At 40.7% G+C, this 16,915-nt stretch overlaps 2 protein-coding genes across 2 annotated transcripts; both read left to right on the top strand.

Moving 5' to 3' along the window:
• Nucleotides 1-11,683: 11,683 nt before the first annotated feature.
• On the top strand, nucleotides 11,684-12,843 carry LOC143538785 (uncharacterized). Its single transcript, XM_077032258.1, has 2 exons — nucleotides 11,684-11,863; nucleotides 11,968-12,843. Exons 1-2 carry the CDS (start codon nucleotides 11,684-11,686, stop codon nucleotides 12,841-12,843), a joined length of 1,056 nt encoding a protein of 351 aa, XP_076888373.1.
• A 51-nt stretch (nucleotides 12,844-12,894) lies between these two features.
• LOC143538784 (uncharacterized) lies at nucleotides 12,895-13,800 on the top strand. Its single transcript, XM_077032257.1, has one exon. It carries the CDS (start codon nucleotides 12,895-12,897, stop codon nucleotides 13,798-13,800), a length of 906 nt encoding a protein of 301 aa, XP_076888372.1.
• The last annotated feature ends 3,115 nt before the right edge of the window (nucleotides 13,801-16,915 follow it).

Here is a 16,915-nt window from a genome sequence, read left to right as displayed (position 1 = left end):
TAAGCTTCATCGGTACTTCTTTAAGGCACCGGATTGGTTTATACTTCATAACCATCCAAGGCTTTCCATCAGCTCTCAAACCTCTATCCTTGTCTTCAACAAGTTTCCCTTTCTGTGGTTTCAACAGCTCAAACTTCTTTTCCTTTATGCTCTCTTTCCATACGATTTTCCCTATGACTCTAGCCATATTATCATCACTTCGATTGATCAACCCCAATCTGGCTAAGTCTTTAACCTCACATTCAGGCAGTGTGTTTAACGATCTCAACATTCTTCTAAGGTACTGAACTCCATCATATCGTTTAATCACGAAGAGCCGCAACTGCTCATCAGAAATCCAGCATATAATCCCTTTCTTTGCTTCAGCATAGCCCTTAATATTGTAACTCTTTTTGAACATTGTAGGGACTGTCGGTTTCTTCGTTTTGACGAACCATTGAGCGTATCCTTCCTTCCACCTCGGCTGCTCTTCCCATTCAGTATCTTCAACTGCCGTCTGATCACCCATATCGGCCTTCTCAACCTCTGGAATGTCATGTTCGACATTTTCCTCAACTATCTCGCCTTCCTCAATCTCATTCTCAATCTCAATCTGCTCACCGATCTTCTCAATCACATCACTCGGCAGCACATCTTCATCAAACAACACATCATCACTGAACATATCATCGTCAAGTTCCCTCAACGCATCAATCACGTCATCATCACCACCAGCCGCGTCGGCAGACTCCCCCTCAGCTGTGGAAGTACCAAGAGCTTGAGAAGTTCTTGGCAGCTCACCACCTGCATCTTTCGATGCATTGGGATCATCGTCTCTGTCGTTTCTCTTCTTCGTCCTGAGCTCATCGCCTTTACAGCTCATCTCCCCCTGAGATGCCAAGAACTCCTTCAAGGCATCTATAATTTTCCCATGCTCAACCAGAAGGGATGACTGTAGTTGATTTGCTTCTACTAGGCGTTGAATAGTCTTAGATTGCTCTGCCACGATCCGCTCTAGTGAAGCTATTCTCTCTGAGTCTGACATAGGCGTAGGCGAGACATCAGAAGCAAGCGTAACCGCAGGTGGTACCATACCTGATAACCCTGCAGTAGTGACGACCGTTGACTCTACAAATCGTGCAGCAACCACCGACTGAGTAAGCGTTGGAGGTGGTAGAGACACAATCTCCGGAGTCGTCATCTGGATGGTAGTGGTAGATGGAATGCCAGCAGATGATGTAGCCACCACGGGAACATCCGCAGTGCTTATACTTGTAACCTGTACAGAAGTAGGAACGATAGACATACCAGACAGTGCAGCCGGAGCGAAACGTACCATCCTTGAAGTCTCTCCAGCTCCCATACCTGCACCTGTCCTTTCCCGTCTTGAACGTCGTATCAGCTTATGTATATCTTCTTCCTCTTCTGACTCATCATCATCCTCCGTCCTCTTTCTCTTCCCAAACGTTCTCTCTCGAGACACCATCAACCGTCTCCCCTCATCCATGATCTCATCCAAATCTGAGTCAGCCATCGACGTAGCTGCTCTAGTAACACTCACACCCGAACCCTGTGCAGCAGAGACCTGCACCTCTTCCAGCGGATCAACTCGGTCCATATCAAAGTAATCTTGACCACCAAATACTTCATCAAGATCAATATTCTCCTCAGCCGTCACAACAAGCACAGCAGATGCAGCTTGAGTTGCTCTTGCCTGTCGCGGTTGAGGATCTCTGAACTCGTCCCCACCAGCAGGAACATACTCTGGGTTGATTAAAAACCCAAACAGTGGAGTATGCCTTGGACGCCGCTCAGGCTTGCTCCTCGCACTCGAAGTGCGGCATTGAGCGAAGATACGCTTGCTCACAGATTCCACGTATCTTATTGGTCGTCGCTGAGGTAGATTCGGAGCCACATGGTTCAATATCATCTGGATGAAACGTGGATACATAATGAACCGCTCCCGAGCCATCGCCCTTCTCTGTCTATCGATCTCGTAAAAGACCATCTGACTAAAACTATAGCGTTTATTGTAAGTCAGTGCAGTCATTGCGGACTGCATGGTCGCACCCATACCGTCAGTGCCCGCCTTCCTTCCTGACATGCAAACTATCATGACGTGCATAAGGAAGCGCCACTGACCAAGTAGAAAACCCTTCCGTCTCTGTGTATCGCCTAATGGACCAGAATAGCCCATTCGGAGAAACGCTCCATCACGAAACGGAGCCACAAACTCAGTTGGGTCGTCCCTCGTCTCTTCTCCAAACCGTAATGCCACCCGAATCTGTTCAAAATTGAACTGAACCTGTTGATTGTTCACAGTCGCTCGCATGACAGGGGGCTCAACACGACAATCGTATTCTACCGTCTGCCAAAAGTCTTCGATATTTGGTAAGGATATCGGCAGAGTCGTCGTGATAGCATGAAAAATCCTCGAGCGTATGAGGAAAGTAATAATCTCGCGGTAATCCTCAACGCCGCTCGCTTCCAGGTCAAGGGTGATGTACATATTGTGACCCGGGAAAAATTGCCTCTGATTGTCACCATCGTCTCCTCCTGCACCTCCAGCACCAGCTACTGCAGCCATATCTGCAACAAACGAACCAAGTTAGATAAACGTTAATGAATAACACAAGTTCGCTGGTTACCATGAGCGAAGTTGTGATAAACTCTGTATAGGCGAAGTTAAAGATGAGGCGAAGTTGGGAACAACTTCGCTTCAGCTTTAAGTTCGTCTAATTAATATTAAGTAAAAATGATCCAGGCGAAGTTAATGGTAACTTCGCCTCATCACAACATCGCCTCAGGCGAAGTTACGGATAACTTCGCCGAAACCCTAAGTTCGCCTGAACTGAAACGACGACAGTGAGGTTTGAATCAAACATCGGAAAATCTGGGATTTTGGTTAAGTTTGAAGATCAAGGACCCCGAAAAACATGGTTTAGGGTCTATCTTGATGATCAAATCGTTCATGAACATGTAACAACAGGTTTTGAAAATCCAGGTTCAAAATCCGATGGTCCGAGGTTTCGAAACAGTTCGAAACGACCACTGTTAAGCATGAATGAACATGGAGTGTATGATAAATCGACATCTCGAACCTTGAATCGTGAGGAAATCTGAGAAAAATAACTAAGAATCGGATTGAAGCAATAAGTTCGCCGGAGGCTGTATATGTTCGCCGGATATAGATAAGTTCGTTGTTTGAAAATAATGAAAAGGTTTGACCTTTGAACATCCTTATATAGGGGCGGAGTTATACAGGCGAAGTTACGGATAACTTCGCCTAGGCGAAGTTATTTACAACTTCGCCTGTTTAACAACATCACCTATATTTACAAAATCAAACCTTATAATTTGAACATTTTTCAATTAACTCTTTAAAACTTCCCTTTAAGAAATAAATGACATGATCAATTCTAAGTAACCAGTTAAAAACTATCTAAATACAAAAACTTAAAAAAAAAATTAAAGTATAAGGGATCAAATTTCAGTCTAGTTAGGGACTACCACGTTTTAGAAAAGATCCGAACAGGAATCATACTAATTACGTGACTGTCACATAGATCTGTGTTTAGCTGTATTATGACATATAGAGACAGGTTGTAAGCAGGTATAACATAAAGTGGTTTTCATCGTTTCTGTGATACGAGTTAGGTTCGATTAAGCCTCAAAATTTAAGTGGGCAACAATTCAGAGATTTTGATGCCTCCTATCTATTCTCAAAGCGTATTTGGCTTTCCCCAAGTCACCCCGAATTGACTTCGACCCATAGTGTCTGATTAAACTTGTAAGTATTCTTGATCTGCTTCCCGTTCTTCTCTCTTACTCAATGATTGTGAAGTCTTGATTTTGTCATCTCTAATATGTTTCAATAACTCCAAATTTTTTTATTTTTTTTTCGAATAAACATAGACTTCAAAGTAGAAATTAACTGCAAGTCCCGAATCTGGATCACTGCAGTATCTTGAGACGCTATCTTCACGGGAATCAGAACACTTACGGGCTCGTGTATGACTGGGTAATCACTTTTCTGCCTATCATTCGGAAAGATATATATGAAGACATGCAAAACTCTTAAGGAGTTTCCACGTAAAATCAAGTAAATTTAGTTTGTATCACGTCTACTTTTACGCACCATTAAAAAGTTACCATGACATACAATGACTGTTCTAAAGCCTTTTAAGCCTAATAACTTCACTAGTTAAGCACACAGAATCAGTATAACTATCATTTTCCAAGGTTGGATCAATTTTCTGTTAAACATAGCAAATGAACTTCTTACGAAGTAGTAGACTTGAAAAGTAATTTCATTTCCCAGAAAAATTTTGAATTCTATCGCCCCGATCGATTCAAAGTCTTCAGGTAAACGGCTATCCCGAAGATCCAATGGATCAGCTGGACCGACCACATACTAGTATGTGTCCTTCTAACTAATTATGATCGACTAATTTTCAGCGAAAGAATAAAAACCCATCATAACCGCCCCGGTCACTTTCAGTCATCTGTTTAATGGCTATCCTCATATTCTATAAGGACCAAACATATCCTAAGACATGTCCTTCAAACTGAGGTAACCGACATAATTTTAAGCGATTAGTGACGTTTTTTTTTTATTTAAATACAAGAAAAGCATGGTTACTCGGGATTGATCATCCCATTCAGTTCAATAAGGTTTTGAAATCTGGATTTATCAAACGCTTTAGTATATAAATCAGCGAAATTATCAAGCGTATCCACCTTTTCAAGCACAATCAATTTCTTCTCAGCACAATCCCGTATAAAATGATGACGTATGTCAATATGTTTAGTTTTACTATGTTTCACGGGATTGTTAGTTACTGAGATAGCAGCTGTGTTATCAATGCAAATAGGAGTAAGTAAGAAATTCAGACCATAGTCGCGCAACTGTTGTTGAATCCAAAGAACCTGAGAGCAGCAGTTGGATGCTGCCATGTATTCTGCCTCACAGGTTGAAATTGCGACTGAAGTCTGCTTCTTGCATTGCCACGACACCAATCTGCCACCAAGAAACTGACATCCTCCAGTTGTTGACTTCCGACTCTGATTGCACCCTCCATAATCAGAATCTGTGTAAATGACCAGCTCCAAGTCTCCTCCTCTCGGGTACCACAACCCCAGCTTCGGCTTGCCCTTGAGATACCGCAGTATCCTCTTTGCACCTTTCAAATGAGATTCTTTTGGATTTGCCTGAAAACGTGCACAAAGACAAACAACAAACATTATATCAGGCCTAGATGCAGTTAAGTACATTAAAGAACCTATTATTGCCCAATATTGAGTTGGGTCCACATCTGCATCACCGTCTAATTCAGCACCCAATTTGTGATTGACGCAGATTGGAGTATCATATGGAGAACTGTCCTCCATCTTGAAGCGCTTGAGCACATCATGAACATACTTCATCTGATGAATGAACATCCCGTCCTTCTTCTGATCAACCTGCAATCCTAGAAAGAAAGTTAGTTCACCCATAGCACTCATTTCAAACCTTTTCTTCATGACGGCTTCAAACTCCTGACACATGGAGACTTTTGACGCAGCAAATATAATGTCATTCACGTAGACTTGTACCAGCAGGAAGTCGCTTCCATCTCTTTTGAAGAACAACGTGCTATCAATTTTCCCTCTTTCAAAACCATTCTCGAGCAAGTAATCCGATAAAGTTGAATACCAGGCACGAGGTGCCTGATGTAATCCATACAACGCCTTGCTCAACCTGTACACGTGATCTGGAAAGTCTGGGTCAGGAAAACCCGGAGGTTGCTCAACATACACAACCTCATCAACTTTCCCATTCAAAAATGCACTCTTCACATCTAGCTGAAACACCTTCATCTTTTCATAAGCAGCATACGCCAAAAACAATCTTATGGCTTCCAACCTGGCGACAGGAGCTAACACTTCATTATAATCAATCCCCTCTTGTTGATTAAAACCTTTAACGACTAGCCTCGCCTTGTTTCTTATAATAATCCCCTTATCATCTCTCTTGCACTTAAACACCCATTTTGTGCCTATCGCATGCACATTCTTTGGTTTTTCAACCAAAGTCCAAACTTCCATCTTCTCGAATTGAGCCAACTCTTCTTGCATGGCTTCGACCCACGAGCTGTCCTTTAAAGCCATTTGATAATTCTTCGGTTCAATCTGGCTTATAAAGCAGGTGTACAGGCATTCATTGATTATTCCTGTCTCCTTAATGCTTGTATAAACACAGGTGTGTTCATTCAAGCTACTTCTCGTTTGTACACCTGAGGACACATCACCAATCACATTATCCAAAGGGTGATCTTTATGAATTCTCGTGGTTGGTACAGAACCGACATGCAAATTGTCTTCCAAATTAGAAGAGATCTCGTCAATGGTTGTTTCTGGCTGATAGTGAAATGGATTGAAAAATTCTTCTTTAGTCGAGGCAGCAGGGGTACCAATAGAGTTTGATGAGGAAGGTTGACATTTATCAATCAGCTGTCTTTGCAATAGATTTTCTTCCTCATCAAGTATCATCTTCGTCGCAACTCTCTCTTCCTCTTATGCAACATCCAAAAACGGTACTTTAAAAGACTTAAAAAGTTTAACATAGTCGAAAAGCTCAGCAGGTCCATTGCTTGGTTTTGGCAGTTGGTAACTTGTGATGTCGGTGTTACACACCACCTCCACCTTGCAGGTCGAAGTATTGAAGACACGTCTGTTAGGAGTCCCAACAACATAACCGACTAAGATTCCTTCATCGGCTACTTCACCAAATTTAGAATTTGTCTTCAAAATCGAACAAGGGGACCCGAATGGTTCAAGACCACTCAAATTGGGATTTCTCCCATGCATAAGCTCGTAACACGTTTTATTAAGCCTCTTAACCGTTAAGACTCTGTTCAGGACATAACAGGCTGTAGCAACAGCTTCAGCCCAGAACACAACAGGAAGCTTCGAATCTGCCAGCATAGTTCTGGCTCCTTCAATTAAAGTTCGGTTCTTCCTTTCAGCCACTCCATTTTGTTGCAGAGTATACGGAGCGCTGTATTGGTGTTCAATTCCTTTCTGAAGACAGAAGATCTCCATCTCAAAATTCTTGAACTCCGTTCCATTGTCACTCCTGATGAATTTAACTGTTTTACCCATGACGTTCTCAACTTTGGTAATCAAATTCTTCACCATTTGAGCCGTCACATCTTTCGATTTCAGAAAATATACCCATGAATATCGCGAGTAGTCATCAGTGATCACCAAGCAGTAAGAAGTACCTCCTAGACTTTTTGCATATACGGGACCGAAGAGATCCATGTGAAGCAATTCTAGAGTACTGGCAATAGAGTTGACCTTCTTGGTGAGATGGGATTTCTTGTGTTGCTTTCCCTTCTTGCATGCTATACATTTGTCTTCAAAGTTAAAACTTTTCAAGGGAACGCCCATCACAAGTCCATTCCTGACAATGTGGTTCATGTTCCGAAGATGAATGTGCCCCATCCTTCTGTGCCACAGTTCGGATTCCGATTCGCTTGCTTTCGTCATTAAACATGATTCTTCCGTGGCCATTTCAGTAGACCTCATATCCATCACATAAGTATTTGTATCACGTGGAGCTTTCATCACTATCCACTCGTCTGGTATCTGAAAACCAGGCTTCAACACGATCGCCTCATTCTTCGTGAAATGAACAGTGTACTACTTATCACAAATTAGCGACACACTCAGCAGATTGTGCTTCAACTCTTCTACAAAGTTCACATTCTCAAGAGTCATTCTTCCATTGGACACCGTTCCTCTTCCAGTAATTTTGCCTCCACTTTCACCGGCAAAGCTAACTCTCGCTCCTTGAACAGGTTTTAAGTCGTGCAACAAGTATTTGTTACCCGTCATGTGCCGGGAACAGCCGCTATCTACAATCCAAAGACTGTGGGCAGCCCTGTTCAACTGTTCCTGCACAATAAAGCAAAGGATTAGAATCTAAGGACCCAAGACTAATTGGTCTTGGATCTATACATTCCGTACTTCGGCTTTCCAAAGTTAGCATCTGGATAATTCCTGTCAGTCCTATTAGGAAATCTCCTTGGAAATTGAGTGTGAGGCCTTCCAAACCTATGTGTATTGAAAGGATTATATCTTGCGGTTTGGTTATTAGCATTGTTAAACTGAGGTTTGTTTATGTGAAAACCTGAATTAGTTATATTTCGGAACTTTGAAGGGTTTTCATTTTTAGCAGTATTAAAATTACCATTAGGCTTATGCTCAGTTTTAATAGGCCTCACACCTCTGAATTTCGGCGTCAGAGGGCAATCTGCAACAAGATGTCCTAACTTATTACACCTAAAACAACACCTATGCTCCATTTTCTTTTCAAAGGTTGTTTTGGATGTCAAGGCTGTGTTACCGGCCGTTCGTCTCACATAAGGTGGGACGTACGGGTTGAGTGGAGTACTCTTTTTATAAGTTTTATCTTTTTCTCCACCAGTGGGTAACACTACCTTCTCTTTTGTCTTACCCGATTCGGACAACTTATCCGAATCTGATGAGACTGGACTCGTAACAGAAATTTTCACACTTGAAACAGGCGAACTCGTTTCGCCACTACTAACACTTGGTTCTTTACTCGTAACCTTGATTGGAACTGTCTGAGGAACTTCAAAATCAACAGATTTCTGAACACTAGGGTTAAAAGTGTAATTGTGGTTATAAGGTGGTGGAACCTCGTGATAACCAATTCCTCCCCTCTTCGTAGAGGAATCTTGACCACTAACAAGGTGATCAAGAATAGCTGAGGAATTTCTGAACTGCTCAAGTTTTCGGTTCAGTTCCACCACTTTCACCTGGTGGTCAGCAATCTGCTTTTCTCGTTCAGCAATCAGTTTAGTCTTTTCTTCTAAAACCTCATAACTTAGATCAATTACTTCAATTTTTTCAGCAAGTTTTGTTTTTAAGCTTTTAACATCTTTTTCACACGCTTTTATTTTAACTTTGTAACTGTTTTCTCTTGCTTTCATAAAGTGATGATCTTCTTTAAGAGTTTTAAATTCAGCATCTAAACGAACATACTGATCAGTTATGGTAGCAAGTTGCTCAGACAAATTCTCACATTTAGTACAAATAGGTTTAGAACTTACCTCGGAGAGTTGATCCTTGTTATCTGCCATGAAAGCTTTTTCCTTACCAGTAGCTTTCTCTTCTCCGGTAATCTTCTCACATTCTTCACTCTCAACCTTAGCCATATTTGCCTGCTCACTAGTTTCATTCGAATGCAGGTTCCAGTTGTATTCACCTGCTTCTCTAGACATCATGGCATTGACTTCTTTACTACTCCCAGTGTGGTGTGCAGACCGGCCTAGACCACGTTCAACTCGCTCGTTTATGCACTCTTTGGCAAAGTGCCCGTTTTGTTGACAGTTATAGCACCTCACCTTAGACTTGTCGAACCCTGGCCTGCCACCAACAAACTTTCTCCCCGTCTTTCTCATAAACTTCTTCACTCTCCTCACTATCATGGCCATCTGCCATTGTAAATCCATTTCCTCCAGATCATCAGCATCGATCTGGTCATAGTCTTCATCCAGCATCGCTGGATCAACAACCTTTCCTTGAATATAGTTTTCATATGAAGCAATAAACGAAGCATAGAGGCCAAACTGCTCTTCAGCAGATTTGACGCTCATTGGCATCTTAGAGTAATTATTGCTTGAGGAACTTGAAGATCCACTACTCTTGCTTGCTGTCTGTTGAGTACCACTTGATCCACCCGCAACAAAGCAAACATCCCCATTTGAGTTTACTGACACATGCCCCTCCTGTGAAGACTTGGCACCCGACTCGCCCTTCGTGTAGTAGGCGGCAGAATCAGTCTTTGAACTTGAATTGGAGTTTACTTTAGCACCGTACATGCCTGGATCTTGAACCTGATCCATAGATGTCTCTTTTCTGACCATATTAAGCTCAAAAGTTCTGAGCTTGTTGACAGTGGTTTCAAGATCATAAGTAGGGAAGTCCTTGTCTTCCCTCATCAGCACAGTATACATCTCCCATTTTGGTGGGAGGGCATCGAGAAGCTTTTCCACAATCTCTTCTTCTCGGTAAGAAATGGAGTAGTTACTCAATTCAGTCATTAGATGATAATATCGAGTGATAATATCATCAAGAGATTCATTCTTCAAGTACTTAAAGACTGAAAATTGAGTTTTAAGCAACTTTATCTTTGAAGCCCGAATACCTACATTCCCTTCAAATCTGTTCTCAAGAGCTTCCCAAAGCTCTATAGCTGATGTATACTTTCTGAACGTATGGAGGATCTCCTGTGGAATAGCCATTGTGATTGCAGCATGAGCCTTGCTTTCGGCTTCATACATCTTTTTCTCCTCCTCTTCCATTTTACTGTATTTCTTGATTTGGTCTCGACCCTCATACTCCATGACTGGTGGAATATATCCATCTTGGACGCATACCCACATTTTCGCATCCTGGTACTTAACGTATTGTATGAACCGATCCTTCCACGCGACAAAGTCGGTTCCCTTCAGCAACCTTGGGGCCTTTGTAGCTGACCCCGCTTCAACTTCCATCTTTACAAGCTCCGAAATGTTGATCGACGACATCCTTCTTGAAGACTAAGAAACCCGAAAAATTCTGAGTAGGCAAAGTTAAAAAATTTCCTTTGAACAGTACTGTAGGCGAAGTTAAGGATAACTTCGCTTAAGTAATAACTTCGCTGGATCTTTCTTAAATTCGCGTGACTGGGCGAAGTTGAGAATAACTTCGCTTAGGGTAAGCGAACTTAGAAAGTAGACGAACTTGAAGAAAAATTGGCTGAGCTAGGCGAACTTGATGAGAACTTCGCTGAGTTAGGCGAAGTTGAGGAGGTATGCGAAGTTGTAAATAACTTCGCTTCTCCTTATATCTTCGCCGAAACCCTACGTATCCTGACGGCAACTTCGCCTGATGAACAGCAACTTCGCTTGACGAACTAAAACTTTCTGCAGATCTGAAAATCGGATTTTAACGAGGTTTTTGACGGTTTAAAGGCTTGAACACACTGGTAGGAGGCTAGAATGAGCAAAAACACCAAAAACTCGTCCCGTGAATAGTCGAAATGGGACGAATTCTACACCCGCGTGAATATCCCGAACCACACAATCGAGCAAAAGCTCTGATACCAATTGTAGGTTCCCTGGACGGATCACACGAGATATCCCGATATACACAGGTGCGGAATCCCTGTGTAGATCGTTACGGACGTAGAACACAAACACACGAACACACGAATACGATACGAACAAACACACGTTATATTAATAACTCAACACGTGATATAATCACAGTTACAGACTCTCGACCTCACGTCACTTGACTCACACGAACAACTTGAACTTACGCGAACAACTTGAACTACTAGCCGTAACCTATATAAATACACGACAACTTCGCCTCAGGCGAAGTTGTCCATAACTTCGCTTGGTTAACAAGTTCGCCTAAGCGAACTTGTCAACAACTTCGCTTGGTTAACAAGTTCGCCTAAGCGAACTTGTCAACAACTTCGCTTTAAACAAACAAATACATAAACAATATTACAGACTCGATTACAGACATTAGACATATGAACTACTGACATTTATGCACCAACATATATGTAGTTAATTTGAATATCTTGTTATTTTGGTCAGTTCTGAGCAGTTTAATCTTTATTGACCAAAAAAGAAAAATGGTTGAGGTTTTCCCAGATCCTGTAAGGAAAGAATGGAACAAATGGGAGCTTAGAGGGTTGGTTATAGTCAGCCTTTTTGTGCAAATTTCCCTAATCTTCAGCGGTAACCGGAGAAAGTATATCGCCAAAAGAAGGATCAGAATCTTTATATGGTGTGCATACTTGTTGGCAGACTGGGTAGCCACGGTTGCGCTTGGCCCCCTTGTCGACCGCCAAGGAATTCGGCCAGTTCGAGTTACAGCAACAAAGAGTATGGAGATCTAACCCTGATGGCTTTCTAGGCTCCCTTTCTTCTGCTTCACCTTGGTGGTCCAGACACCATCACGGCTTATGCGCTAGCCGATAACGAATTACGGTTACGCCACTTGCTTGGACTTGTTGTCCAAGCGGCTGCAGCTATTTACATAACTCTTTTGGCATGGGAAGGCACTCTTTTATCCTTCCTCACCATTCCTATGCTTCTGTGTGGCATTATCAAGTATGGGGAGAGAACATGGGTCCTTATGTCCGCTAATCGGGACCAGTTTCGGGATTCAGTTCTCACAGATAAGGATCCGGGACCTAGTTACGCCAATTTCATGGAGGAATTCTGCTTAAAAGAGGCAGAAGGATACAATGTTACCGCTGCTCAAGTGGAAGAGGGACACTCGCCTGGATATGAATTTGAAAACACCGCAGGTACTCCGTCTACCCTTGATCCTAATGCAAGAAGAATTCTGCATATAGCGGATTACTTCTTTGAGACGCTTAAGTTCAAGCGGCTCTTTGTGGATCTCATTCTGGGTTTCCATCCGCGAGATGAGAGCCAAGATTTCTTTGAGAAACAAGACTGTAACACCGCCTTTGAGGTTATTGAAGTTGAACTTGGATTCACGTATGATGTCTTCTACACCAAAGCGCCCATCATATATACCCCTTTGGGTTTATTTTCCCGTATTATGACTTCCTGTATCACACTTACCGTGCTGTTGACTTTCGCTACGTCCATAGGCGTGAAATCGCATAAACATCAACTTATTGATGTTGTGGTTACTTACATTTTGCTGATAGGTGCTATGTTGCTTGAAGCATATGCAGTCAGATCTTTGATTTTATCCGACTGGGCAAATCTATGGTTCAGTCACAACTCTTCCAAGATTCCATTATTTGTCGGTTGACTAGTCTCGTCAATCCAGTCCATACAGAAAGGCAAAAGATGGTCAAACTCTATGTATCGGTACAGCTTGTTAGATTTTTGCCTTAACCAGAAATCCTCGGGTTTTCATAAAGTCTCGAGGTTTATCCCTTTGTATAATAAGCTTAAGAACTTATCGGAAAAATTGGGTAGTTTTCGACAGTTGAAACATGTCACCGTATCGCCTGAGCTGAAGTCTTTTATATTTAAGCACTTCAGGGAAAAATCTACCGACACAGAATTGGATCTTAAGATGTTGTTCACCTGTCGTGGCACTGTTTCCCTGCAAAGCCACAAAAGTTACGGCGTGTTTAAATGGGCAGTTGATGTGGAATTTGACCATAGCATCCTCATTTGGCATATTGCCACTGATCTATGCTACAACTTAAACAAAACTAAACGAGGCAGGCTTTCAGATCCCGATAGTAGTGAACAAGAATGCGATCATCACATGATATTCGGCAAGCAATTAGCGGACTATATGTTATACATCTTAGTCATGTGTCCTTTCATGTTGCCCATATGGATTGGAATAATCAGGTTCAGAGACACGTGTGCGGAAGCCATGGTATTTTTTGAAGAGAGAAGCATCACAAGTAAACTCGAGTCCTATGAAATGTTAGGACAAGTGAATACCAAAGTCTTTCCATCGACAGTCAAGGGGGACAGGAGCAAGTCAGTGTTGTTTGAGGCCTGCAAGCTCGCAGCTTCGTTAAACGAGATCAGCGATCCGAGAAAGATGTGGAGGATGGTGGCTGATGTGTGGGTGGAGATTCTTGGTTATGCAGCTAGTCAATGCAGAGGATTTGACCATGCGCAACAGCTTGAAAAGGGTGGAGAGCTTCTTACTCATGTCTGGCTTTTGATGGCACATCTTGGCATTACCGAACATTTTAAGATAAATGAAGGTCACGGGCGAGTTAAATTGGCTGTTACCTAGCAAGTATAACGGATATAACTCGTAGCAATATACGCATATCGTTATTGTCATTACTTTGTGTTTTCTTTTAAATGGTACTAAATATAGAAATAACCAACCCAAATATTTTCTTTTTCTACATATATATTGTTAACAATATGGTTTCCTTTGACAAAGTAATCAATCAGACAAACACAATTTCTTATTGAACAAACACCTTACAGATATAAGCTAGAATCAAAAAATATAACAGTGAAAAACATGTAATGGTATTACATTGGATATCACAGATTACTCTAGTTTCATGGTGTAATGGTGTTGTAAGCCTTCAACCTACTGGTTGCTAATTGATGTAAGCAGCGGATGACAGCAAGCAGATGAAGTTGTAAGGAGCAAATAAAGAAATATGATTGAGAAGACTGAACAAAGTGGTTGGAAGTGTTGAAGAATGTGTTTCTTCTTGTGTGCTTTAACCCTTAGTCAATGGTCCCTTTATATACCCAAAAAGAGTCTGGTCATAAACGTGTAGACTAATCCAATCAATCCTCAAATTTAGTGACATCTCAATCATGCCAAATAAAAGGAAATCAACATTTATTAAAAAGATTTATTATAAATGAAAAATCATATGTAAAAGCAGAAATAAATCATACCATTTAAATTGATTATTTCAACATATATGTATAATGTTGTAGTCACCGTTACATACATTTGATCATTAGTTCAATATAAGCCTACCTTACTATATCAGCAGATTGTTATCAGGCCATTTATAGACAGACATTTGAACCTTTGGATTCCTGAGTTTTGGGTGTTGACGGTGGCTTAATGCCGTGGATGGTAAAGGGTGGTGTTAAATGTGGCGGCAGTGTTGGTTGTTAAAAGTCTAGTCCCGTATCGATAATCAACACACGAACTAAACGATTAACTCTCGTTTTATATTAATCAGAAAATATCAATCAAAAAACTGATTACAACTCTATCAAACCCTAACTCGGTTTGACTCTTGATGAACCCTAACTTGGTTACACCAACTTCACATCTCTAATGTCTAACCATAACTATATTTATATAGACTAACCCTAACTTGTTAGCCAAGACATTTGTACAGGTGGTGTTGTGGCTTAAACTGCTATATAGTATGTTGGTGATTTTGGTATCATCAATAGATTGTTGGTTGGATTTACCGAATACTAAAGGGAGATCTGGGAAACATTTGTAAGGTCAATTTTAGTGGCTTTCGATATCAAATTACAAAACTTGTTAAATATATTATGGTCAAGTTAATAATGGAAGTGACGTGAAATCAGGATACAAGACGAGAGCTTCGGTGCACGAGTTTAGTTTCAACGGTGAGGAGATCATCTAGAATGTTTAGTTTTAGCTTTAAATAGGACTTTATGTTTACTTTTATGTGTTTGTTTGTATTGTGTTTTCACCCATCCAAGGGGAGCTCACCTTGGGTGAGGTCAATGTAAATCTTTTAACCGCGAACAAGATCGTTCACTACCCTTACTATATTTACATTATTTTGTTCGGTCGTTTGAATTCACTGCACCCGCCTCGACACATTTATCGAGAGCAAAACCGTTCGGTGGTCGTTTTGAGACCTACAACATTGATACAGCTTTGATGGTCGTTTGATCAAGAGCATTTGTATTGGTTATTGGCTAAAACCGGACCTATAACTGATTTTTCGTCTCTTAGATTTTCATAGCCACACTATTATGTTAATTCCATTATTGGAAAAGAGTTAAATTAATTCGGCTAAGTAGCGACTTTGGGCATCGATGGATTCAAGCTGATTTCAATCAATGAACTACAAATTGTGTCAAATAGAATATTAATAATCACTTTAATTAATAATTGAGAATAAACAACTAATTTTTTAGTGATCGTGCGTTCCATGAATATTGAGTACCGGTTGACCAATTAAAATAACATAAATAAAGTAACTTATCTTGACATCTTGACCGAGAGGAATGAAAAGTCTTTCTAGACCATCCTTTCTATTTTAAGACAAAAACAATGCAATTATACTAATTTGTAGTTAGTGAATGGCTAAACAAGAACTCGATATTAACTTTCAGTGTATGGCTAGCTCAGTCTATAATTTTTTTTAGAAAGGCGTATGTCAGAGTTGCAACAGTGTCCCTCCCAAAGGGTAATAACACTTGTCAATCATATCCCATTATCCAAGTTCGAATCCCTATTACAGTGATTGTTGCCTGTATTTCAGAGCACACACATGAACCGGGATTCGAACATGGGACCCCTTAAGCAAACCTTCAAAAAATTTAGACTTGTGTATTTGGTCCACGTGATTATCATTTAATAAAATTTCCAGAAAGGTACAAAGAAGAAAGTGATTGAGTTGATGCATTTGGTGAGGAATTTAATAGTTAATAAATGAGCCAATTTAAAACCTTTTGAAACTCTACAATGATTCTGTATTTGGTAGAAGTCAGCTTGTGATTTGCAAGTAAAACACTCATAAAAGTAGTTTATATTTAAAAATTCACAGTATCTTGTCAAGGTGTTCATATCTTATATATGATTTTTTTTATTTCACAAAATATCTTCTTTTATCATTCCTTTTTATGTCTGCCAAATACATGGAATCAAACCATTGAAGCACTAGATCATTTCGGTAATCACCCCTTTTAGTATAAAACACCTTTAACTATGAAATACACTAACGATACTCATTGTCTAAGACCAATATCAACAATCAAATGTATCGAAAACACAATAGACAATAATACTAGTGTGAACAGTTAAATTAATGTATCTGTGACTACAATAGACACAATCCAATAATCCCACTAACTTCAAATTATGGCAGAAGCTATGAACGCAACAACGTGAGTCATGAATGCGGTGCTACAACGACGACATGAAAAATAAATAAAACCTAACTTATAGGGTCTAGAGCAGGACGAGAGGGAGAAGAAGAGAAAGAAAATCGTCACAAGGGAAATGTTGGTGGAGAGAGCTGACAAGTGACAACCAATCGACATTTTGTGGCGTGAAAAAGGATTAGAGAGGGCCTAAGCTGCTCTTATACCATATAAAATAATGAAAACCTCTTAAAATACCATGTCTTATTGATCAGCTATTTATAGAAGTACAATGA

The sequence above is a fragment of the Bidens hawaiensis genome, unplaced genomic scaffold, assembly GCF_021521415.1.
Source record: "Bidens hawaiensis isolate Kalapana, Puna unplaced genomic scaffold, B.hawaiensis_p1.1 tig00011691_1, whole genome shotgun sequence".
In the NCBI taxonomy this organism is placed as follows: domain Eukaryota; kingdom Viridiplantae; phylum Streptophyta; class Magnoliopsida; order Asterales; family Asteraceae; genus Bidens; species Bidens hawaiensis.
The sequence above is the reverse complement of the archived record's forward strand: the minus strand, read 5'-3'. Positions and strand labels throughout refer to the sequence as shown.

What these genes read in the sequence shown, in the direction of transcription:
- LOC143538785 (XM_077032258.1), top strand. Translation starts at nt 11,684, where the DNA reads ATGGTTGAGGTTTTCCCAGATCCTGTAAGGAAAGAATGGAACAAATGG. An exon ending in CATACTTGTTGGCAGACTGG is followed by an intron (nt 11,864 to 11,967) that starts GTAGCCACGGTT and finishes ATGGCTTTCTAG; the next exon opens with GCTCCCTTTCTTCTGCTTCA.
- LOC143538784 (XM_077032257.1), top strand. Translation starts at nt 12,895, where the DNA reads ATGTATCGGTACAGCTTGTTAGATTTTTGCCTTAACCAGAAATCCTCG.